Source organism: Drosophila sechellia, chromosome 3R (genome assembly GCF_004382195.2).
Source record: "Drosophila sechellia strain sech25 chromosome 3R, ASM438219v1, whole genome shotgun sequence".
In the NCBI taxonomy this organism is placed as follows: Eukaryota; Metazoa; Arthropoda; class Insecta; order Diptera; family Drosophilidae; genus Drosophila; species Drosophila sechellia.
In genome coordinates this window covers 9,294,265-9,318,200 of record NC_045952.1, presented here as the reverse complement: position 1 = coordinate 9,318,200, position 23,936 = coordinate 9,294,265, and the positions used below count along the sequence as shown (strand labels likewise).

Sequence of the window (23,936 nt, the reverse complement as noted above, 5' to 3'; positions counted from 1 at the left end):
TTCATTCACTTTTTGCTTATAATTTTTTGTTCTTTTTTTCCAATTCAGTTTTTGAGTTTTCATGAAATTTGATTGTATCTGTATCTTACAATTTATAAATTCAATACATTTCGTTTACAGTTAGGCGCTAACTACAAATATTATTGACTTCATCGCTGATAAATGCTCCAAATCGGAATAGGCCAAAAAAAATATAATTGGGCTTGTAGATGGACAAATTTAAAAAATAAAGTTTAAAATAATAAGTTTAAAAATCGAAAAAAATAATTGGGTGTAGGGTAAATTAGAAGTACTTAAAATAGAATCACTAAATGTTTTGCTTGTCTTCGCATGTTTGTTTGTTTGTTTGTGTAGGGTCTTTAAATTAACATTAAGCTAGAGTCGAGTTAAGTTTAGTGTCTTCGTTTACTACATTTACATATACATAGTTAGAAACTAAATAGTCGAGATAGTGTCAATTTATGTAGTTTTTTTGTGTGGCTTTTCATCTTTTTCTCTTATCCATTTCGTATATCGATGTGACCTATGAGTACTATATACAAATCGCCCGATTCAGCCAACTGCCTTGCATAGAAAAGCAGCGCCGTCTCGGGCGGCGTCAATGAGGAGGTTTCTTTCAATCGTTTTGTCATTAGTTTACACATACGCGTTGGCTACGGCTAGCATTAATATTTACAATTTATATCGAACTAAATGAAAAATAGATTAAATTGAAGCAGATTTTTCAGTAACATGCAAAACGTCAAAACGTGTGGAGAGTCGTCTCTTCGACTCTGTCGTCCAGTGGTTCTTGGTCTTGGTCTAAATTCTAGTAAGCAATTGGTCAAGTCATTTTTCCTTTGAGCGATATGAGGTTGTCATAAACAAAAGGTTTTCAATTTTGATTGGTTGACTTTATGGTATACAACTTTAGGCTTAGGTCAGTCCATTGGAATAATCAAGGGTGCAAGGTCAGTTTCCCGTTTGCTGTTTCGATCGAGTGTTTCATTTGTTTCTTTTTTTTTTAAGAAATTTATAAAATGTATATTTCAAGTGTATAGTTTTCAATTTAATAATTCCTAAGATTGCATTTTGTAAAATCTATAAAAATGTTCCCGCTGGATACAATGATGTCTCAATCGATCAAAACGGCTGGGTCACAGCTTTGCTAATTACTATACAAATTTGTTAGGGAGTTTACGAGTTATGCCTGTTACAGATTTTTCATTTTTCGTGACGACTAAACTGCTTCAATCAACAACAACATTTTGGCGTCTCTCTCACATTTTGAACCCAACCCAGTCTTTTCTTTGTGTGTGTGCTGTCAGCTCCTCCATGCGGATTTCTCCGGATTTCCCAGGAGCCCTTCCGGATTTTTGGAGTTACATATGCGGAGTGCCGCAGACCACGGATCGCTGCTGTTGCGCCGTCCCCGCTCCGCTTCCCGCTGCCGAAGCTGCAGCCATTAGTTGGGATGAACAGGCTCCGGCCACTCCCGCCGCCGCCAACGAGGGCCAACGCTGGCTACAGTAGGAACCCTCGCCTAAAACGGAGATCCTCTTGCCCTCCGCCGCTCCCGGTCCACCGCCAGACGCTCCCTTGGCGGAGCTGCCTGCCGGCGAACCGCGGTGCATTAGCGTGGGATCGGTGTTGAGTTGCTTTTGCGACTTGGCTCTTTGTAGCGGAGCCACACAAAAGTCTGAGTTGGCATTGTTGTTATCCGCCACCGAGGCCACATATCCGCCGTACATGAGACACTCGTCCGCCGCTGCTGCCGCCGCCGCCGCTGCCGCTGCTGAGGCACAAATGTTGTTGACCGACTTGTCCCAGGTGTTTTTGATGATATTCGGGTTGCCGCCATCGAAGGTGAGACCGCTGTTGCTGCCAGTTTTGCCGCCCAGAGAGGCTGAAGCCAAAGCTACACCCACCGCACTGCCATTGTGATGCATTGTGGCCACCGCATTCTGTTCGTTCTGCTTCCTGGCCTCCGCGTCGTCCTTTTCCTGAGCACGCTTACGCTTGCGCTTCATGCAGAAGACCACGCACGCCGCAATAACCGCCACCAAAGGCATCGCAACGGAGAAAACAGCAATAAGGACTACCTGGGCATTGGTCAGACCATCGGCTCTCGCTTGTGTGGTGGCTCCATATTGGTGGGCATCGAAGGTCACCGAATCGTAGGACTCCTCATCGCACTGCTTGCCCCTGAAACCATTGGCACACACGCATTCGAACGAATTGACACGGTTCATGCAGGTGCCGCCGTTATGACAGGGTCCACTGCTGCACTCATCGATGTCCACGGAGCAGTCCTTGCCAGTAAATCCCGCGCGACAGGTGCACTGGTAATCGTTGTTCAGATTCAAGCAGGTGCCTCCATTGGCACACGGTCTGATGAGGCACAAGTCAACCTTGCTACTACAGTGGGTGCCATGGAAACCGGGAACGCATTGGCAGCGATATTGGTTGACCATATCTATGCAGGTGCCTCCGTTCTCGCACTGGTGGCCAAGACAATCGTCAATGTTGGTCTCGCACCTCGATCCCGAAAATCCCGCTGGGCAAATGCACTTTCCGCTCGGCTGACAGCTTCCACCGTTTATGCAGGGATTCGGACTGCAGTTGTCCAGCTGGAGATCGCAGTTGGGTCCGCTGTAGCCAATGGGACACTCGCACTGGTAGCCCTGACCCTTGCTTCCCAAACCAGGACGAACGTTGCGGCAGATTCCCTGATGACACGGCTTGTCCGAACACGTGAGCACTTTCTCCTCGCACATCTTTCCACTCCAGCCGTTGGCGCAATGACACTTGTAGCCGGTTTTCGTGTGCGGCTCATCGATGCAGGTACCACCGTTTTGGCAGGGATTGACATCGGCATCGCAGGAGTAGATCTCATTTTCGCAATCATCACCACTGTATCCTGGAGCGCATTTGCATGTGTACAAACCCTCGCCGGTGTTGAAGCAGGTTCCGCCATTCTTGCAGGGTCGGTGGTTGGTGCAGTAGTTCAAATCCTGGTTGCAGTACAAGCCTCCCCATCCCTCGTTGCAGATGCAAGTCCAGGGTTTGTTGCAGGTGCCATGGATGCAGTTAGGTTCCAGAACACACTCGTTGCACAAGGCTCCCTTCCAGCCCAGTTGACAACTGTAAATAAATGAAGGTAAGAGGGGGTGGTTAATGTGGCCGTAGGTGAATTTGAAATAATGATACGGACGGAAGTGTGCCCATGCCTTTATATGAATCATATCTAAGAAAAAGTATCGCTAATTTCATTTCATTCTCAAACAACTGCACAAATACACGAATGCACTTAAAGATCTTTGACTCTGTTTATTGAAGCGCCGCGGGCGCTGGCTTACTTTTGACTTTTAAATGCGTGCGAACAGGACGGCAGACCGGTGCTCCATCACCTGTTCCACGCATCCCTGCATCCCGCTCCCTGCCCCACCGTACACTTGTTTGCATGCCACGCTTGATTGCAGTCGAAAAACGCAGAAGATGGGCAAGAAAAGAGCAAAAAGATAAAGAGAGACAGGGAAAGGAAGAAGGCTTGTCAACTTGAAAAAGTCTCGTTCGCAATTGAAGTAAAACGAATGTCGCTGTAAGAAGTCATATCCGCACACTTGAAAATGAAGAAGAGAAAGGGGGCAAAGAGCTTCGAGGGAGTCACAAAATTTTCGCATTTCTCACGATCATAAATTGATTTCAAGCCAAAAAGAAAAAATGTTTCCTCTGCAACGACAAATAAAGCAGGCAGGCACGCACGAGCACGCATTGCCAGATGCAACTGTTGCCAACTGTGTGGCTAAAAAGCCTTCACCCACAAAGATTTCAATAGTTAATAATTCAAACCAAGACAGCTAACCTGTTGAAACCAGGGGGCGGAGTGGGAGTGGGTGGAAGTGCCGGAGTTCGAGTTCGGATCGGATCGGAGAGACAAGTAACAGACAGAGAGTCAAACAGACAGACTGACTGACTGGGAGACAAGTAGTAATTGATATGCGTCAGCCAGTGTGTACACAAAGAAATGTCGAAAAAGCAAGCGAGCAAGCGTCGCGTTGCCAACTAGCAAATGTGTGCTGTATGCGCTTAGAATTATTAAAATATTCCCACCATCAAACAACCTGGCTAAGTGGCACGCATACCCGGGCGTATCTGCGGTTTCCAGCTAACAATTAGATTCACAAAACAGTTCCACCAATCACTTCACTTTACTACTACTCCAAGCCGCACAATGATGTGTTGATTTTGGTGCTCCTTTTTATTTGGCACAATTATCGGCGGACCACAAAATGTTTGATTTCCGCCTGGCAGTGAGAGGTTTATTGGCCAACATAATGCCAAAGTAATGAGCAACATCCTCTACGCTCGACGTTTGAAAATCAATTTGGCAGATCGCTCTTCGAGTGCAAGGCATCTGCACAAACCTATTTTCATAACAAACAAAATATATAGCAAGAGAGTTATGTAAAAACGTAATGTCTGGCTGGCAGTATTGAACTTTGTGTTCTCGTGCAGCTGCTTTTTTTGTGTTGAAATTGTATGCTGCTAATATCTGCAAATATTTGCGAGCGTCGTCAAAAGTGTTCGCTTACACCTTGATGGGCAGAAATGTGGGAAAACTTCGGTACTTGTAATTCAATTTGGCCTGCTGGATTTTACTTCGCTTCAAAATTGTAATGCAAAACCCCGGACAAATCAAATGACATCGCTCCAAACAGAAAGAATTTCTGCGGTCGCCGAACGAACAAGCGGGCAAATAAAAAACGTGCATTAAAATCCAAACAAAAACAAAGAAAATAATACAAAATAAAATAAAAGAGCAGCAAAGTGTTTTCTGCCCTTTTCGCCAAGCTCACGGTAGCAGTCAAACAGTCAGCATTACATTGAAAAGGTGTGCCCCATCATGATAGTTGTTGCGATTTTCTTCGTTGTTTTTCACTGGGTGGGCAAGTAAAAAACCAAGCAGAGAACAAACACCAGCAAATAAAAAACGTGCAAACACAAGGAGGACAGAAATCATCATTAAATTGAAGGCAAACTAACCCGTTAGTTGCAGTTGCCAACAGTCGGCTTAATTAACATTGTTCTAGAGGTTTGAAAGACGATTTGGTAAATATTTTCATAAGCTATCTAAACTTAACGAGCTATTTCCTGATATGCAAAGATGTTCACAAAAGGCCTAATCATATGAATACGATCAAATAAAATACTTACACGCATTGATTGGGTTTGTCGCAATGTCCATGCTCACAGCCTTTGGCGCATTTGGCTGCAAATAAAAAAGGTGAAATTTAAATATAAATTAATTGAAATGTAAACAATACGGGTGCTGTTGGTGATGGTGGGGGTAAAACACTTTCCCAAAAACTTAAATGGCTTTGAAATGGACTCCCCACCTGTCCGAGAAACAAAACAACAATCCCAATTCCAAACCCAAACCCAAACCCAGTGGGACACCCACTCGACAACGAACTGCACAACCCACTCACAGACATCGAGATCCATCAAATTGAGGCAATTCCGAAGCAGAAGTGCCGAAAAAACTTTCTTTTTCACGCGTCTGGCAATGAAAAACATAAAAGATGTCTCTGGGAAATAAAACAAAAGCCGCTCGCTAAACAATAGGAAAACGTTTAAAAAGTTTTAGCACAGACTAAGCTAAAAAAAAAAAATTAAAATATGAAGAAGAAAACCCATAAAAAATGAATCATGGCCAGTGGCTCTCAAACTCTCGGCAATCGGCAGTGTGTGAGTGCTTTAAGCCAAGCAGGAATAACTTGTTTCTAAGGCCAAAAAGGAAACACACAAAATGAAATAATCCCATGGCCAGGAGAAGAAGAAGCAGCAGCAGCAGCAGCCTGAGCAGCTGAGGCGGAGGCCGTGGCCCAAAACAGAAAACAGATTCCCAAGCTCAAAAGGTTCGACGAAAACTTCGATTGGAAGCTGGGCTGGAGATGGAGCTGCAGTTGGAGATGGAGCTGAAGCTGGAGCTGGAGCTGGGATCTCTCCGAAGAATGTGGCAAACATGTTTCGGCCGGCAAGAGAAGCGGCGGCGGCAGCAGCAGCAGCGGCAGCGGCAGCAGGAAGTTGGGGAGTTGCCACAAGGGCCTAGAGCAGGGGTAAAAGTCGTGAACAAAACTAAAAAAGGCAATGCCAAAAGGAGCCCAGAACGTGGAAGGAGCCGCCGATGATGATGATGATGCTCCTCTTTAAACCGAGTGAGTTTCATTCAGAAGCAAGCGGCGGCGGCATAGGGAAAATTGCTAGAAAATCACAAAAACGTGTTCTCTCTACGTAGAAGAGGCTCCATGCTCCTGCCCCCTTTTAATATATATACATAAATAGCTATGGAGAAAAAGCGTAATATTGGCAATTGCCAATGATTTTTATTACCATCGCCCGCAGACGACGGAGGCTGGCTCGAAATAGATTTTCCTGAAAGTGAAAAAGAAGTTCACACGCCACAGGGCCCAGATAATTCGCGCTAATCGAGTGATATACATCCGAATCTTGCACTTACTTTCACTTCTAGCCAAAGGGTTCTCGTCGAAACTCTTCTTGAAAAACATCTAGCAGATGTATCTTTTTAGCACCCACTGACCGACGACCAGCCAGCTGCCTGTCATTCATTAACTTTGGCCGAAATAGCTCATTTCCTTGAAATTAACTTCATTCATATACGACGCACTTGGCCCAAAGAAAGACGGAAGGGTAAGGAGGAGCCAGAAGAAATAACCTTTTGGGCCAATTTACTCGGTTTCGGATGTTTTGTTTTTGCAGCCTGCACGTTTTGCCTTTTTATTTGCTGCTTTATTTGCTGCTCCTGCTGCTGGAAAATAATTTTCGCACATGTGTGCGAGTGTGTGCCTTAATTTAAGCTCATTTCTGCGCATTTAAGTTGAAAATAAAATATAGCAAGCAGGAGCAGCTGCCTCTTCCGCTGGCAACTTGCTAAACCGGCAGCAGGACACAAAAATTATCTGGCCCGAAAAAAGGTAGCAAATAAAACAAAAACGAGGAGAGGAAAGCAAAGGAGGGAAAGAAACGGGACAAGAAGGGAGAAGAATCGAGGCGAAGAAGCGTCTTCAGGAGACTACGACATTTAAGGTGTAATCAGACGTTGCCACAACAGCCCTAAAGGAAGTTTGTTCTTGGGTCGACCCTTCTTCTCTGGTCCTCAGAAATGCTCGGCATGCAGACGACGACGACGACGATGACGACGACGGCGGTGAAGCAAACCAACCCGAGCTGAAACTCAAACCTTGATCGTCATCTGTATCTGTATCTGTGCGAGTGGACCCCTTACGCAGACACAGATACAGATACAGATACACCGGCACCACACCTTTTTGGTCCAAAAACCTGGGCCCTTGCACTTGGCGTGGGAAGATTTTTGTATGCCCTGCTCCTCATCATCATCACCATCATCACCACCATCACCATCATCATCATCATCAGGGGCATGGTGTGGCATGGTGTGTCTGCTCTGATTCACAGTTTAAAATGTTGGTAAAGCAAAGGTAGCTAACAACGATCGACTACCAACCAACTACAAAGCGCTGCCCGAATTCCTGCTCTCGGCAGTTCGTTAGACGTTTTGTTCTTCCAATGACAAATGACTTTTCCCCAATATCTTGCATTTTGCTTTTCGTTTCCCGAACTTCATTGATTTATAATTTATTTGTTTGACTTTGATTTCTACCTCGCCACTCGATGGCCATTTTCAGTATTCAAATTTTTAGTTTCATTTTTGTCAATTCATCGCCGGTACGCACTCGAAAATAATTATACTTTAATTCGTTGAGGCAGCAAGCAGCATTCGAGTTTCTTTATTTTTGGGCATTGTGTACAATCATCTCATTTGATTTGACAAGCAAGTGATTTTCAATAATAATGAGAGCTGGCAGGCAAAAAAAAAAAAAAAACAAAAAACAAAAACTTAGGTTTTGAGCCACTTGAATTGGGAGATCGGCAGAAGCAACAACAAACAGAGCGGGCCAAGTGTTTTTGGCGTAAAGAATGCGTGGAGTACCGATGGCGATGGAGGCTATTGATCCGTGTGGATGTCTAAGGCGGAGCTTAAGCTTTGTAAATGTTTCAACCAATCACGAAGTAATCATAGGGGAGAAAGGCTTACAAAGAACTCTAGTTAGTCGGAAAATTGTATCTATTGAAACCTAAACTAGCTATTCTAGATATATTCACATTTTACAACAAGTACCCTTTACTACTATTCAACCTTCTTCTTTAAGAGAACCCCACCCTCCCACACAGAGTATTGCGTATTTAAAAACCATTTTCTACTTACGTATGTGACAGTAATCGCCCTGCCATCCGGTCAAACAGATAATTTCGCCCGTCTCCGAGCAAGTGGAGTGTCCAAATGAATCGTCGCGGGGCCGGCAGAACTTGGCGCAGCCGGGTCCGTAGTAGTTGGGATCGCAGGTGACACGGAAATCGTACTCCAGCGACGTGTACTGCGACTCCGACTTGTTCGTCTTCCATTCGGAGGACACCTCCAGTACCTGCTGCACCAAGAGTCGCTGGATGAGGAGCTCTGCAAGAGGAAAAGACGTCGATTAGATCGGGACCATGATAAGTGTGTGAGAACAAGCCGCCGAGCCCGGCGATAGACTAATGAAGATTAATTGGGTTAAAGATGATCCGCTGAGATGGCGCTTGGGGCAGAGACAGAAATATTGAAAAACCTCTGTTTGGAATGCAGCAAATGGAAAATGGAAAAACCAAAAATCGAAATCAAACGTGGCAAGGCAAGGCAAGGCGAAGCGAAGCGAAGCAACTTGAAACACCCGAAATGCAATTGCTTGTCACAGAGTCAAGTGCTCAAGCCGAGGTATGCAGTTTGGCCAGGGCACGGAGTGCAGTACTTGGTATTTGGCGATGAGAGAGGCACACACAAACTGGCAGCCAGACACGGGGCATGGCTAAGATACAAAAAGTAAGTAAGAAAAAATAAAAGAAGGCAGCAGGCATCAGACCGACCGCCAGCCAAGCTCGTCGAGGCATTTTTCAGCTGTTCGCCGACCGGTCTCGACTTTGGATTTGGGATGGCTGTCGCTGTGGCTGGTAAGGCAACTGGCAACTCGTTTGTGTGCGTCGCCTATCTACAGGCACATTTACACAGATGCAGATACTCTGGCAGCGATGCAGATACAGATACATGTGCAGCCACATTATGCCATGGTCTATAAAGTAAATTGCAGGTGCATGACTATTCGAATTGCATGCAGAGAAGCTGAAGTTAAAGCTGAATCCTAAGCCAAGCCATAGCCAAGTTTTTAGTTGGAAAATCCAGCGCTAATCCGTCTGGAATTTATTGTTCGAAACTAAAAAGTCTTAGAACAAAGCAAAACCGAGAAGAACCCCATTTTAATAGCGCCTGGAAAATTAGAGCAGAGAAAGTGAAGCTAAGAGCGATGATGGAAAGGAAGCTGTCTCACTTTTCTATTAAGTATTTTGACTATTGAGCAACCGACCAAAAATTGTGGCCCAATTATGTATATGTATAGCCATATTGTCAAAGCTATATATTTTCACATATGGAGCGAAACCATTGACAAGCGGCCCAACTGGTTGACCAATAAAAATATGAAATAAAAAATTCGGCAACTCCAAAAACTCACTAATTAATTACCAAAAATATGCACTACTCAAATGCGGCAACAAGAATTCTTGGCCCGTTGCTCGAGCCACTAGCTGTTGGCTTAGCCGTTGGCAATTGCATTTTTTGGCCAAAAACTCGTGTGTGTTTGTGTGTACTTCACCTGCCGACGAACGGGGCCGACAACATGGAAAAGCATTCAATGCAAAAATCGCACCAGCCAACAGCATTCCCAAAAACAAAATAAGAAACCACTAAAAAAAAACAAAGAAAAAAAGTCGAATTGTACTTTGTGGTTTTATTTACATTTGCAACACCGACACATACGTTAGCTTCGGCAGTGCGATAAAGCGCATGGATTTGTGGCATGACAGGTTATTAGACAAGCCGGCAAGAGACGCACAATTTCTGGCCAGTTTGGCCAGTTTGCAAAAAACGTGCAATAAAATATAGCAGGCGAATTTTGTGAAAATATTTACGCAAAGCTGCATTTTCATAATTATCTGTGGAAAAGCGGCCTGTGACAAGACAAACTAGCTGACGATCGCGGAAAAGTGAAAATTTCTCATGGAAGATATTTAGGCACAAGAAAAGTAAAACCTAGAGAAATATCTGAAATGGAAAACTATTTGGCACAAGCGTTGCTTATTTCTAAGCCCCTTCTGCAACCGCTTTGTCAACCCATTTGCTGCGCTCAACAAATGAGTGAAATTTGTGTGCAACAAATTTGCAACAAGAAATCCAAACTTGACTCTGACTCCCTACCCAATCCATTTTTTATTTGCAGCATCCGCCTCCCCAAGTATCGCTGACTTGGACTTGAGGAATTTTTTCGAAAATACCATTTTATCAAGACACACGACGACAACAAAAACGAATACAACAACGACAAGTTTTGTGGCAGACAGACAGACAGACAGAAAAGATCGAAGGAAGCCAAGTCGCAAAGAGAAGTTGGGCTCTTGTTGCCGGGCTGCCGCTTCTTGATCCAATGAGTTAAAATTAAAAGATAAGCATTTTAACAACATCGAACCAGGAGAGCAGAGAGCAGCGGCCACAACAACGTGCAACTAACAACTTTGGCATTGGCAGAGATTAATTGGTAGGTAGGGATAGGTGAGGAAGCCGAAGAGGCCGCCACAGTGCGGCGAAAATCTCGAAAACCATGAGTTGAAAGATTTCTGAACGCATCAAGAGCCAAGAGGCCAGAGAATCATCTTGCAAAGCCTTTTACACGGTACAAAAAGTGCCATCATATTGATGTTAAAAACAAAGTGGATTCACAATGCCACTTCTTTACTTCTAATTACTTTTGAGTACCTTTGTCATTAAGTTATTAGGCCAGAAATAAATAAATATTCTTAGTATGGTATGCTCGGTATCAAGTTTGCTGTTTTCTCGCAGTGCCTCAGCCTTCGAACTTCAGATTCAGATTCCTTTGCCCAGCAGGTCCGGTTCCTTTGGCTCTTGGCCATTTAAGCTGGCCTCCGGCTCTGGGCGAAAACCTGGCGAAAAGGTCGCCATGTGCGTTGCACCACCCCCCTCCTCCGCCCGCTGCTTTATGTAATTTATGTTAAATGAATATAACAAAAAAAGAGCTAAACTCGTTGGCAAAATGCTGCGGCGTAAACTCGCTATGCAAGTCGAAGTATGCGGGAGATCGTCATTCGGCGCAAGAAAAAGGAGGAAAAAGAAACTAAGTTGCATACTTTTAAATAATGAAATTAATCCTTGACAGGCGGCGAGACTAGGAAATCTCGGTGTGCAGAAATTGAAATTGCAATTGCCGGCGGAGTTGGGGAGTTCGAAATGTGCTATGTGCCCATGGGGACGGACTCGGCGATACTGGTGTACCGATAAAGATCTATTAGCCTGGGACCGCCTCGGAAATTAGCCTGTAGTTGAGGCGGCACAGCGGGATGCCGAGTGAAAATCGGTTAAGGAGCTCCCAGCAAAACAATTAAAATTCCTTGAAGGAATAGGCCAAGCTATATATAGAAAAATCGAAAAGGAATAAAAAGGGCCTGGCGAGACGAAAAAACAAAAAGAAAGAGAACAACATGCTAGAAATTCCTATGAAAACTCCATAAATCTCGAAAGCAAAAGAAAGTGCAGGTAGCTAAGCCCCAAGCAGGTAGCTTCTCCTTCTCCGCTCTTTCATCTAATTGTGTGGGAAAATCAGCCACAAAGTGTTTTTTAAAAATCGGAGCTGAGGAATTTTTCGGGTTGCAGAAAGAAAAATCGTTCGGCTTTGTCAAGGATTTGTGAGCTGACTAGAGCTGGATCTATGTGTGGTCCTTCTTATCGCTGGAAGACAATCAGTTACTACACAGAAATCCATGTTGCATTGTTTCCAAGATGGATTACACACGATCTCGGTTCTCTCGATCGTTACAATCGGAATCGCATTGGACTAGTACAGCGTTTAGTTCGTGAGCCCGAGCTTAATTGCACATTTCAGGCAAATGAGGGATGGCCAAACCTCAACTTCGAGCACACTTCCGTTCCAAAACAGGCAGACAACAAAAGGCGACAAAGTCTGGCCCTCGATTATCCACCAAGTGTGTGTATGTGTGTGTTTAGCTGGCTGGTTGGTTGGTTGGATATTTAAAACCACTCAATACCCCGGAAATCTTACACTGAGCGAAGAAGAGCAGCAAAAGCTTGAGCCTGCCAAGGTATCAAGTTGCGGGTCTGTGCGATCGCTTGCCGCTTTTTTGACAGCTTTCGATCACAGGAAGCAGGATGATGAGCTCATAACTTTTGCCCATGTTTCAAGGAAGTAATTTCACAGCCTGAAAGATTTTTGTTGTTGAATATGTATAGGTTTTACTTACTGTTGGTGCGCGCATTGCCGCTGTTGTTGTTCGTATCATGCCAGGCCTCGACGATCAGCGAGAAGGTACCCTGTAAAGCGGAAAGAAGAAAAGGAAATGGTTAAAGAAAGTTCAAATCTAAACGGGAAATGACAGGCACTAATGCCATCCACACTTATCAAATCGTATCGACTATAACTAATTCCGAGCTAATGGAAAGCTCCCTAGAGCTCCATCGCCCCCACAGTGAGCACTCATTATAAAGAGATTATGACAGGCGGCTAGGCAAGTTGGTCGCCCACACGATCCCCCGAATGACTCCTCCCCCCCACCAGACCGCCGAATCAAATGCAATGCGAATGCATTTCAAATGCAAATCGGCAAAATGCAACTTCGAATGCAACCGGCAGGCAGCGCCCTCAATTCACACTTGATTTCAAATGCAGCGCTGCTGGAAAAACCGGCAGAGATGACACAAAATCCAAATCCGAATCCAAAGCAAGGCGAAAACCAGCCGATTGAAACTTTTGCAGAGGTGTCTCTACTGCTACTACTGCTGGCTGCAGCACTGGGTTTTCCATGGGTGTGTGTTTCTTCTTGGCTACGAGTTTGGAGCTCCGCGTTTCGATTCGCTTGTAAATGACTAATTTTTCGACCAACTTTCGATTTTGCGTGGGCCTAGGGCAACCGGAGATGTAGAATTCATTTGGTTGATAAGCCACAGTTGCCGATTGATTGCATAACGATTGCATTGCCATTTGGTTTTTGTGTGCTTGTCGGAGTCAGACATTGAAATTGCGCTCTGCGCGAATCTCTTCTTTTTTTTTTTGTCGCTGCGAATAAACGTAAAATTTATATGGGCACGACAGGAAGCAAATCAGACATAGATGATCGGCTTTAACCAGCGACATACAATGGGAAATGAGCAGGAAAGGTAATAACAAACGAATGGCTAAAATGAAATGAAGCGCTGCGATGGTTTATTGGTTTTATTGTGCAGAGAAATAAAGTTTTCAACAGTGGCTACGTGCTCGTCTGAATGGAGTTTCCCATTATGGGAATTTTTACAAGTCCAATTTATGGAGCTTTAGTTTGGGGATCTCAAGTTGGATGCTATCCGTTAGTTCTGGCTAATATTTGGTGTATGAATCTAAAGGAAAATCCCTCTATTTCACTTCCCTTAGTGGGCATGTACATATATAGCTTATAAATTGCGAGTACCTATAGACACTCGCTGCACTGGCGTATGCCACATCCAAAAATAAATGAGGCAACATGCATCAGCGGCCGCTTAGTGAATATCGCGTGCGTCGGTGCTGTATATCAACGTCAATATCCAGCACATAGCATACAGAATGTAGCATAGGGATATCTGGATAGGGTGAAGTGCATTGCGGCAGGAGTAGGAGTGGTAGCCAGACACGTAGCAACAGCCACAGGGGGACTGACTGACTCTCAGAAGACACAGCCCGAAGACGCAATACTCAAGACCGAAGACGCAAGGCGCAAGGCACAAGACAAGACAGTACAGCGCCCGTCAGACGGGGGACAAAAGTAGCAAAGTTCAATACGAACAAGAGGAGCATGAATGCTGCCTGCCATCGCTTGACTATTTTTAGTCGCTGGGCGGGCGAAGGGCGGAAAGGGGGAGTGGCAGCCCCCTATCCCTACATGCAACATCGCTTGCTATATCTTCTGGCGTGTCGTCAGGCATGCGTGGCTCGTCTTTCGTTGTTTTAATTAAGTGCAACATTAAATTAGTTGGTGCAGCAGCGGCAGCAGACAGAGTCATACTATAATTAAATTTATAGTTTGACCTAGAAATGTTTTGAAGTTGAAAGTGCGCGGAAACGGACCGAAATAAAGTCTAGAATGCTCTAGGAGCAGCGATTGAAGCAGCAAACTAATTTTAGAGGGCAAAACAAAGGACTGAAGTTCTTGCCCCAGTAAAGAAAAATAGATCACAAGAAGCGATTTACCAAAATAAAATCTAGCATTTTCTTCAAAAGGCTAAAAATAGGAAGCACTCCAAAACGATAGACTTCCCCTTTCACTATATTTAACTTAGACCGAAGATCAACAATTTGGCGCGTGCGTTTAAACTTAATTATGCTAGCCAGCCCAAAGTGCGCTAATTGTTTATTTATGCCTGCCCGCAGCTTAGCCGCTAAAAATGTATGCAGCTTACACATTTCACGTGCCAAAACATCTTTCGCTACCTGGCCCGCTGGTAATAGTCCCCCCACACCCCTTTCCCTAGTTTCCTCCCCCTTTTTCGGACCATGACTTTGCACACTTGAGATACATGTGTGTAATGATAATAATAGTGACGCTGCACATGCGCAGAGCGCTCAACAATTAGGAAGTAAAGTGTCTACGCAAAGAGAAATAGCAAGAGAAATAAACTATGAAAGAGGGATAGGGATAGAGATAGTGGAATACTATGCTATATGGGGGGAGAAGTAAAAACACCCCTTAGAAACTGCGGGCGCACTGACACAAAAATACGTTACAAACTCCAGTTATTGCTACTGGCATACATACTTTGAAGCTTGAGTAACTTCTTCGTTTCTAGGGTGGACCCATCATCATGTAGAGCCTCCTGTCGTAATAATAATTAAGAAATGCACGGCATGCCGAGCTGAACCGCGATATTGTACATATTTTTCTTGGCCAGTCGAGCTGAACAGAATAAAGACTTAGCGTCAGTGGCGGTATTTCAAAATTTCAGCAATTTATTGAGCACACGTGCGCTTTAAGGAGGGTTTATAAAATAACAGGGGTAAAAAAGTCCTAAAAAGTAAATCACCAAAAGGTGACTTCACTGGATCAGTGAACAACCCTAACTCAAACCACCACCATCCGAGATACAAAAGCTATAGCAAGTTGAAAATTAATTCTATTTCGAAATATACATTTCATTATTACTGGCTGTTTTATATAGAACTTTTATACAGAAGGAAGGAAGGATTTCGGAGTTCGTTCTATAGAATCTGTGACTTCGGGAAATCCAACTGAATATAATTTTTCCAGAAAAGATAAACCGGAAAAGTGTGCGGCAAAAAGTAACGGAAACTTCGGCAGCCCAAGGGTGGGTTGCAGCGATCTGGAAATTGTCGCTCGCCAGTTCGTACAGTATAGTATATTATCGTATCGCACTGGATCGCACCAATGGCGGTGGTGCTGAATATGGTGGTGACGGTGATATAGCGGTGGTGCGCCGTGGTGCGGTTCGCGCACGCGTTTTCAGCGCATTTTTAATAGTCGACAGATGTTTGGTGCGGCGTGTGCGCCACAGCCAACAACCCTCGACAAGGACGCCCGGCGGAAATAAATGAACGCGGCATCAGGGGAGTTGTTCTCCCGCGGGAGCAGACGCCGGCGATCGGGGGCTATAAAAAGCCCAAACAAATTAGCAAAGATGCCGCACGAATAAGTTTTCTGGCGAAAAACTACGCTCAACGTATAAAGAAGACACCATGGAAATATTTATTGACTGACTGAATGAGTGACTGGCGTCGACGCAGGGCAAACCTAAATATAAAAGCCATCTGCACAGGCCATTTACATACGCGAACAGTGACAGCGAAAAGTGTGTGGCCAAGGCCTTAGTTTTATAGCTGCTGTAATCACAGTAAATGTGTAGTTTCAGTTTTATGATTTTTAAAGCTGAATTGATTTTATATTATTTTAATCTATATTATCTAGTGCTGTACTAACCGGCCATGAGAACGAGAAGGGGAACTGGATGGGATTCGTGAAGCTCTTGTTCTGGAAGCGCTGGGAGTCGGTCAGGTTGACCGAGTTCTCGCCGAGAATGGGCGTGACCACGTCCCCGTAGGTGCACTGGGAGGTGGTGTCGATGGTGGCCTGGTAGTGCTTCAGGCAGACGCGAAACCGCGTCTTGCAGCTGCCCAGGCACTTGCCCGTCGCTCCGTCCGACTCCCCGCTGCAGCAGCGTCCCTCGTTGTCCCGCCCGTGATCGTTGCTGAAGTACTTCAGGCGCAACTCGAAGCTGCCGGAACTGTGAACCTGCAACGGATGCAACACAAGAAGGGGGTATTTTATTAGTCAAATCAAATTAAAAAGCAATTCATTAAGGCACACCGAAAACCAAAAATAAAAACGAGAGGCACAAATCGGAGAACAAAGAATGCAGCTCCCAACAAGACGATAAATCTTTCAGCATGGTATTTGAACAAAAACTGAAATTGCAGAGGAATTTTTAGCGGCAACAGCAGCAGCGGCAAACATTCAGCATTCAGAGACCCGTGCAAAGGACAAAACGAATACAGGCTTATGAAATATTAAGCGAGAACCGAAACCGAATCCGAATCCGCGACCAAACCGATCTGGAACCGAAAAAGCCCGGCCACATGACAAATGCTCAGCAAGCGGTCGTTTTCTTCAGTTTGGGTCCGCTTCGGTCCGATTCGGTGGTTTGCAATAAATTCCACTTGGCTTGGCTTTCCGCTCGACTTTCGTTTTGAAGCGCCGACAGAATTTGCATATTTGGATTTGCAAATTTGTTTGATAGCCGTCGTCTCATAAATTTCTCAATTAATTCGATGCCGCTGAGCGAGGTGTGAGGGAAATTAGCTATATGGGTCAAGCATGTGTTTTTAATTGATTTTCTAAAATTGGCCATGTAGGAAAATTTACTTGTATATGCATATTGAAAGCATGAAATTAACATATGCAATGATTGAGAAGGAGTATAAATCAATTTTTACCAACTTCCAAGTTATTAAAAAGTTGAAAATAACTTCTTTAAAACCTCTCCAACTAGGAAATTCGAAGGGAATTTGACATTACACCTCATTTTGGACTTGGCACTTAAAACTTAATTATGACTTCATCATCTGGGCCCATAAATGGGCGAGACAAGCGACCAATGACCAAAAATAGGCGCACTGCGGAGTTATTGCTCCGTTTTCTATAACTGTTCGTTCGGCAATTAACATTTCAGCCACAACAAGTGAAGCTTGAAACGACAATTTAATTGTTAACAAGACATGAGCACAGCAGTGAGTCGCCGCCGTCTTCCCTCCTTCTCACTTATTTATTGTCGAGTGCTCCACATGTGGCTTGGGAAGTTTTGTGGGTTTTCCTCTTCGCCTTTGTAGGAACACGGGTGTTTAATTGCTCAATTAAGCAGAAGTGCGGTCCAAAGATGCTGTGTCGAATCACAGGTGTAATCGCAGGCCCAGCCGGAAAAGTAGAGCCAAAGCTGGCGCTAACATTGTTCAAAGGCTTTTCCAATTGTAATTGTAAGGGAATTTGGAGCGAAAGAGAGGGCGCATTCAACGAATGTAAGTGGCCAAACGAAAGACTTAGGCAACGAACGCGGCGCAAAATAAACACAATGTACGGAAAGAAATATTGATCAAATATAACCATATTTTATTTGTATTACTCCTTTAAGTGTTATATCGATGTTTTGATATTTTAGTTTCTTATTAAACAAATTAATTAATTAATATTTGTATTTAAGTACAACAAGTACAGAGTTCACCTATCAAAATGGTATACAAAGGCAAGCTACTACTTAGTCTACTCTTTTTCCTGTGTATGTATTAATAAGCAGCCAACAAAAACAAAACGGACGCAAAAGAGCAGCAAAACAAAAAAAAAAACACACACAACAAAAAACTTAAATAAAAGAAGCAGCAGCAACAGGCAGCGACGCCGACGCCGACGTCGACGTCGGAGAAAAACGATGAAAAAATGTACAAGTAAAACCGAATTGTTTCCCACGGCATACGATTTTGCCGGTCAACATTGATGGTTAAAACGAGGAAAAGAGACAGCGCGAGAGGGAGAGAAGGGGAGCGCTTGGGCGAAGAGCGAGAGAGCAGCAGTTAAAAGGTGTAAGCGAATAAACGCCAGGTGAAGAAGAGCTGTGCATGCAGCCATATTGAAAGATCGCCAAAAGAGAGAGAGAGGGAGAGGCCCCAAGCTATAACAGTTTAGCGCAGAGGGAGAGAGAGCTAAAGCGGTAGTTGTTGTTGTCAGCTGAGCGCAAAAAGAGCAAAGCGTGACTTAAAAGTGAATTGGAGTCGCGTGTTTGCTGGTGTGTGTGTGCAAGCTTACAAGCTGCAGCTGCCAGCTGCTCCAAAGAGAGAGGGAGAGCGCGAGAGCGAGCCTCTCCCAGAGCAAAAACTTGTTTTCAACGGCGCTTTGAAGAGGAGCATAAATATGCGCAAAAAAGCAGAGAATAAGAAGCAGGCAAAATGAATTAATAGACAATCAAGCCAAACTATGCGTCTGAATTAATAAAAGAAATACAATAAAAAAGGGAAAGAGGGAGAAAAACCATTGAGCGGAAGGAAGGTTAGAAAGGTGGAAGGCGGCGGGCAGGAGGCGTGTCCAGTGGAAAGCCAAACTAAACTAGACTAAAAACAACAAAATGGGACAAACGAAAAGCGCACACACAAACAAAGGCGCAGAAGTTGACACATGTACAACAAAAAAAAAAAAGCAAAACAAAACAACAAGCAAATCAATTTGCATAACACCAAACAAACATTCACACACACTCTAAAAACGGTGGGAAGCACAAGCAAAACAAAACAAAAAGTGCAATCGTTAAAACCACAATAGTTTGGTCCACCATTTGACACCAATTTTGGTTATAGTTTCTCACACTGTTTTAAGGTCCCTCCAAGTATGCGGTTAGTATTAGCAAGCTTTTAAAGGGACAAGTAGTAAGTAATATGATGAATTAGCATTTAAATAACATAAATTTCGTTTTAATAACGTTAAATATATAATATATTTCTCTTGGATCTAACTTTTCTGACTTTTTCATCGTAATTCTAAAATGTTGAATGCTCAGTTACACCTTGCACAATCCGCCTCATAACTTTGGCATATGTACACTGGTAATGGTTCTCCTTCCGCTTTTTGTTTGCCTTTGCCTTCAACTATGAACTCCACAGCGGCTGAATATATCCGAAAGGTAAAACCTAGGGAGGAGGGGGGTATCTACGAGGGGGTTTCGCCAGGTGGAACTTGAAAGCTGGAGCTGCCAACCTCTTAAATGGAAGACAGACACTTGTTAAAGTGTTAGAAAATAGTGCGTTGCATTGTTTACCTTTTGCTTGAGCCGTTCTTTGTCTCCGTTTCTCGTTTTCTTTCTCTTTACTGGCCACTACTCCTATTTTTACTGCGATCACTCAGGCTTGAAGCGACTAGTTAGTTAGTTCTTCGTTTCTTTTCATTTTTTGCCATTTCCACGTCAACTTGCCTTGACTGACAGACAGTTGTTGTAGAAAAAAAAGCGGGGAAGAAGGAAAAACAACACAAGGGGACATAAAAATGTATGAAACACGCATTTTTATTATAATTTTCCCCGACTTTTCCTCGACTTTCCTACAGGTGTTTGCTTTGGTGCTTCTACCCTGCATGTTGTTTATTAATCATTTAAATTCATCATCATAATCAACCGTTAACAACGGGCTTGGGAAACAGTTACAAGCGCAAGTGAATCATCCATCGCATTGTGTGGGAGTAGCCGTCGTCTTCCTCTTTGGCTTCTAAATTGCAATTAATTATGTTATGCGAAGAAAGAGCAGAGCCGAGAAGACTACGAGTGCTCCCCCACGAGTCCCAGTCTTTATTCATTCATTCATTCACTCACTCACTCACTCGCTCACTTCTTCGGCGCTCAATGTTAATATGAAAATTGCATAAATGCAAAAACAAGGCGACTACGGTTATTTGATAGTTAAATTGAAATTTAAACGCAGCATGGGACAAGAAAGGGCCAAGAAATTGTGAGAATAATACCTTATAGAATAGGGCAGAAATTGAATTAAATTTGCTAATGGCAAGCTAATTGCCCGAGATATTATTTTAAATGGCAAATTAAACTATTCCACCTTACCCTGCAAGTAAGTAAGGAAATGAGTCAGACTTGCTGGGCAGATGTTTCTGCCTCTACATACGGGGAGCATTTTCAGCAGTCCCAAGACCCCAGGAGGTTGGCGTCGAAACACTTTTTTGGGACGTTGTTAAAATTAGCGACTAAATAGCAGACTGCAAAAAGAAGCTGGTCGAAGAGTGAAGTTTAAGCACGCAACGTGCCAAAGTTGGGCGAAAATCAAGAAGTGCGGAGAGCGGAGGAGGATTGGAGCACATGCAGGGTGCACGGTGAGTAAATGGGTACTATTATTGATAAAGAGTTAGTATCAACCTAATATTGTGGATCTTCTTCGTAACTAAATATTTCTAAACTATGAAAAGGCTAAGCACGGACTATGTCAAGATTTCTTATAGTTTAATATTTTCTTTTCTTATCTTTGAAACTAAACCACACATTAACAACAAAATATTAAGTGTTATTTTCTATCGATCGCACTGCTTGGTAACCCTGCTCAACTCTTTTTTTTATCCGTGTAACCAGGGGATGCTGGCGTTAAAGATCAATGAAAGCATGACAGAAGAGAAACAACGCAAGGAGGGAAGAGCAAGTGAGGCTGAGCATGTGTCGCGTTGACCTACGCAGAGCGAAACCGAAAAAAATCGCATGTAAAAAGCGCATGCAAAGCGGAGGAGGGACAGAGGAGGAGATGACGGCGAAAACGGCAGATGTTGCCCAGCATCATCAACTTTTTAGCATGGGCTTGTAGCACAGCACTACTATATAGCCTCATATTCAAATCGAGCAGTTTTATCATTTTTTGCTGCTGCTCTGGACGCATACGCCGTTGGTGGTAAATTTTGACATTGAGGCAGACTTGGATCATCTCTGTTTTTACACGGAGAACAATTAGTGCACATAGTAGGATTCCTAAGGAGTTGAACTGATATGCATGTAAAAAATTATCTTGAAGGTATTTTTCTGCTGTGTACTAGAATTAAAAAAAAATTTTTGGGGATGGACCTGTTTGGGCATTGGCCTCGCATGTTTCCAAACTAGTTTTGCTCTATGAAATAAATATGTATGCATGTTCCGAAAAGGGTGATACGATCCGTTCCACAATTTCCACCCCTAAAAGCCAACCCGCCTAAAATATCAACTCAGCTGTTTCTACCCAAAAGTTCTCGGGTTACCAGCTTGAAAAATGAGTTTGGAAGCAAACGAGATGTTAGAGTGGTTTCAAAGTAGATCTTTTGAAATTATCATACGGAACCCCAAAAGTTTTAAAACATTTTGTAACCTGGCAACCCATCAATCGCTTCTTCCTTTTTGGCCCCACACACACACATGCGCGCTAAACACACCAGCTGCAAAATTCAGCGGTGAGTGCACGCGTGCGCGGAGAAATAAAGAAAGAAAATTGCCAAAAATACAACTTGTTGGATGGGAAATGGGCGCTTTTCCTGGGACGGTAACTCACCTGCACGATGACTGTGAAGCAAATGAATGCTGTTAATAAACATTTAATCCAATGCATGTTTATTGATGTTTTGTTGCTGATTTTTTGGATTGAGTGTCGCTTTTAGTGTAATAATCCACGGGCTGTGTGTGTGTGTGTGTGTGCGGCAACTACTCAAATTGTTTATTGTATTTATGTTTTGTATTTTTTTTGGTTACTTGTCGCACATGGTTTTGCAATTCGCTTTTTGCATTTTCGTTGTTTTCTTGTTGTCGTTGTTGCAAGCTACACGTGCACGCGCCACATTTTTTGTTGCAATTTCCTCGACTGTGTTTATTTTTAAGTGTCGCGAAATAAAAGCTCTTTTCGCGAACTGCGGAGTCTTCTCCTTTTCACGCAGAAAAGCGCAAAAGGGAAAAGCGAGAGAGCGAACTAAGGGTGCCGCAATTCTTAATCATTCGCGATTTTTAATCTTTCGGAGGAAACACTTCTTGTTATTCTATTAGAAGATCTTTTATTTTGATTTCTGGTTCTGGCACTTATCTTTTGGTACATTCAAACTTCGAATGAGAACTGCCCAGAGTCGCGGTAATCTGCAATTCTTAAGTGAACTATTGCATTGGCAGTTCGCGTCACACACCGAATATTTGGTCGCGTTTCGAGTCGGGGACTTGTGTTTTTCAAAATGCCTTGGCTGCGGAGCTGCCTTTTTCGAGCTATTCGCGCGGCCGAGTTGAAAAACGTAATGCCGTTCATGTCCACGACCGAAACAGTATTCACCTCCACCGCCGCGAATCGTACTAAAAAATACCACGAAACGTACTCGCTCTCTCATTTCTCTCTTTCGCTCTCAAAACGGGTTCCATGGCCAAAATTAGTGCATTTCAGCAAATGCATTGCAACAAACATTCTCAAATATTTAACTTATAAATTTACAAACCAAGCTGTTAGAATATTATTAAAACGATTTTAAATTTCCTCAAAAATTTATTTTGATATTCGTCTCATATATAAGAATTTATTATATTGTTAAACTTCAACCAGACGGTAGTTTATTTGTACAAATTTCCAAGATTGTCTCAAAATATTCTTCCAAATTCAGATTTTTTTTTAGATATGCTACCTTTATATTTTATCTATTCAATTCGTTTACGTTAGCAACATTTGATTCCCGGTTTCGCTAGCAGTTTCAGGTAGCAGTTGGATACCGGCTTGTAACCATTTCGTTAGCAACATTTGTTTACCGGTTCGCTCAATTTACCGATTCAGCGCTCACGCAAAAGTTGAAAGAAAAATGCTTAGCAACATTTATTGTTGAGAAGAGCGATATTTTTATTTAATATTACAATATGCATACTAGGAGAATATTTGACTTTTATTATATGAACGCTAATAATTTAATTTGCATGCAAGTATATCCACATCTTCATTTCCAGGTCAATCAGTCATTCAGTCTTCGGGTTTTGGTATAAATATTCCACCAAACTGACGATCCAAGCATCCACAAATGTTAGTATGATCAAAATCGAATGAGCTTCACTTCGCTAAAATCAACTTCTGCTGAAGAAATTTTCAGAGACTGAAAATGCATCATCATATGAATTTTGTTGGCTCTGAAAACTTCTCCAGGTCTGCCGCTCCTATGGAGGTGAAACTCCTTCGAGTTTGGGCATACTAAATTCATTGACAGAGCATCCTGACTGGCGAGTATCTAAAACTACATATTTATTGTCCAGCTGCTTGGTGAAAATTGCTGAAGAGGCCATCTAGAGATACACATATGTAAGCTGAAGATCAGTATGTACTAATATTTACAAACCTCTATAGTTTAGTTACTGCAGCAAAGATCCATTAGCTCGGAAATACCATCCTGTGATAACATCTTCAATAATAACCAAATGAACCAGTAGCTCTATAGATATACAAGATAAATAATGTTATAAGCAAACAATATTACGAAATCAAAATGAGTTTAAAAACTTGGCATGAGGTGTTTTTGAGTATGAAAACGGTGTAATAAATTTTGTTCTAAGCATTTTGTAAATGTCTAATTTTTTTGTTTGTGTAATAGTAATAATTTTGAATACTTGCATTTATTTTCAACGAATGTTAACCGGTTTGTATAAAATTTTATTTTGAATCCAAATATTTTGTAGTTGAAATAGGTAAAAAATAGAAAAGTCGACTGCCGAC

The 23,936-nt window shown here is 43.0% G+C and overlaps 1 protein-coding gene and 1 long non-coding RNA gene across 2 annotated transcripts; both read right to left on the bottom strand.

Annotated features, from left to right (window-relative positions):
- Positions 1-158: 158 nt before the first annotated feature.
- On the bottom strand, positions 159-22,501 carry LOC6619086 (neurogenic locus protein delta). Its single transcript, XM_002043290.2, has 6 exons — positions 21,765-22,501; positions 16,141-16,452; positions 12,442-12,511; positions 8,291-8,539; positions 5,197-5,251; positions 159-3,123 (listed from the first exon to the last, which is right to left on the bottom strand). Exons 1-6 carry the CDS (start codon positions 21,819-21,821, stop codon positions 1,362-1,364), a joined length of 2,505 nt encoding a protein of 834 aa, XP_002043326.1. The 5' UTR covers positions 21,822-22,501; the 3' UTR covers positions 159-1,361.
- Positions 22,502-23,392: 891 nt separating this feature from the next.
- LOC116801559 lies at positions 23,393-23,654 on the bottom strand. Its single transcript, XR_004362087.1, has 2 exons — positions 23,563-23,654; positions 23,393-23,509 (listed from the first exon to the last, which is right to left on the bottom strand). It is a non-coding gene; the product is annotated as an uncharacterized LOC116801559 (long non-coding RNA).
- Positions 23,655-23,936: the final 282 nt, after the last annotated feature.

What these genes read in the sequence shown, in the direction of transcription:
- LOC6619086 (XM_002043290.2), bottom strand. Translation starts at nt 21,821, where the DNA reads ATGCATTGGATTAAATGTTTATTAACAGCATTCATTTGCTTCACAGTC. An exon ending in CCTTCTCGTTCTCATGGCCG is followed by an intron (nt 12,512 to 16,140) that starts GTTAGTACAGCA and finishes TCCGCTTTACAG; the next exon opens with GGTACCTTCTCGCTGATCGT. An exon ending in CGGCAATGCGCGCACCAACA is followed by an intron (nt 8,540 to 12,441) that starts GTAAGTAAAACC and finishes TTCCTCTTGCAG; the next exon opens with AGCTCCTCATCCAGCGACTC.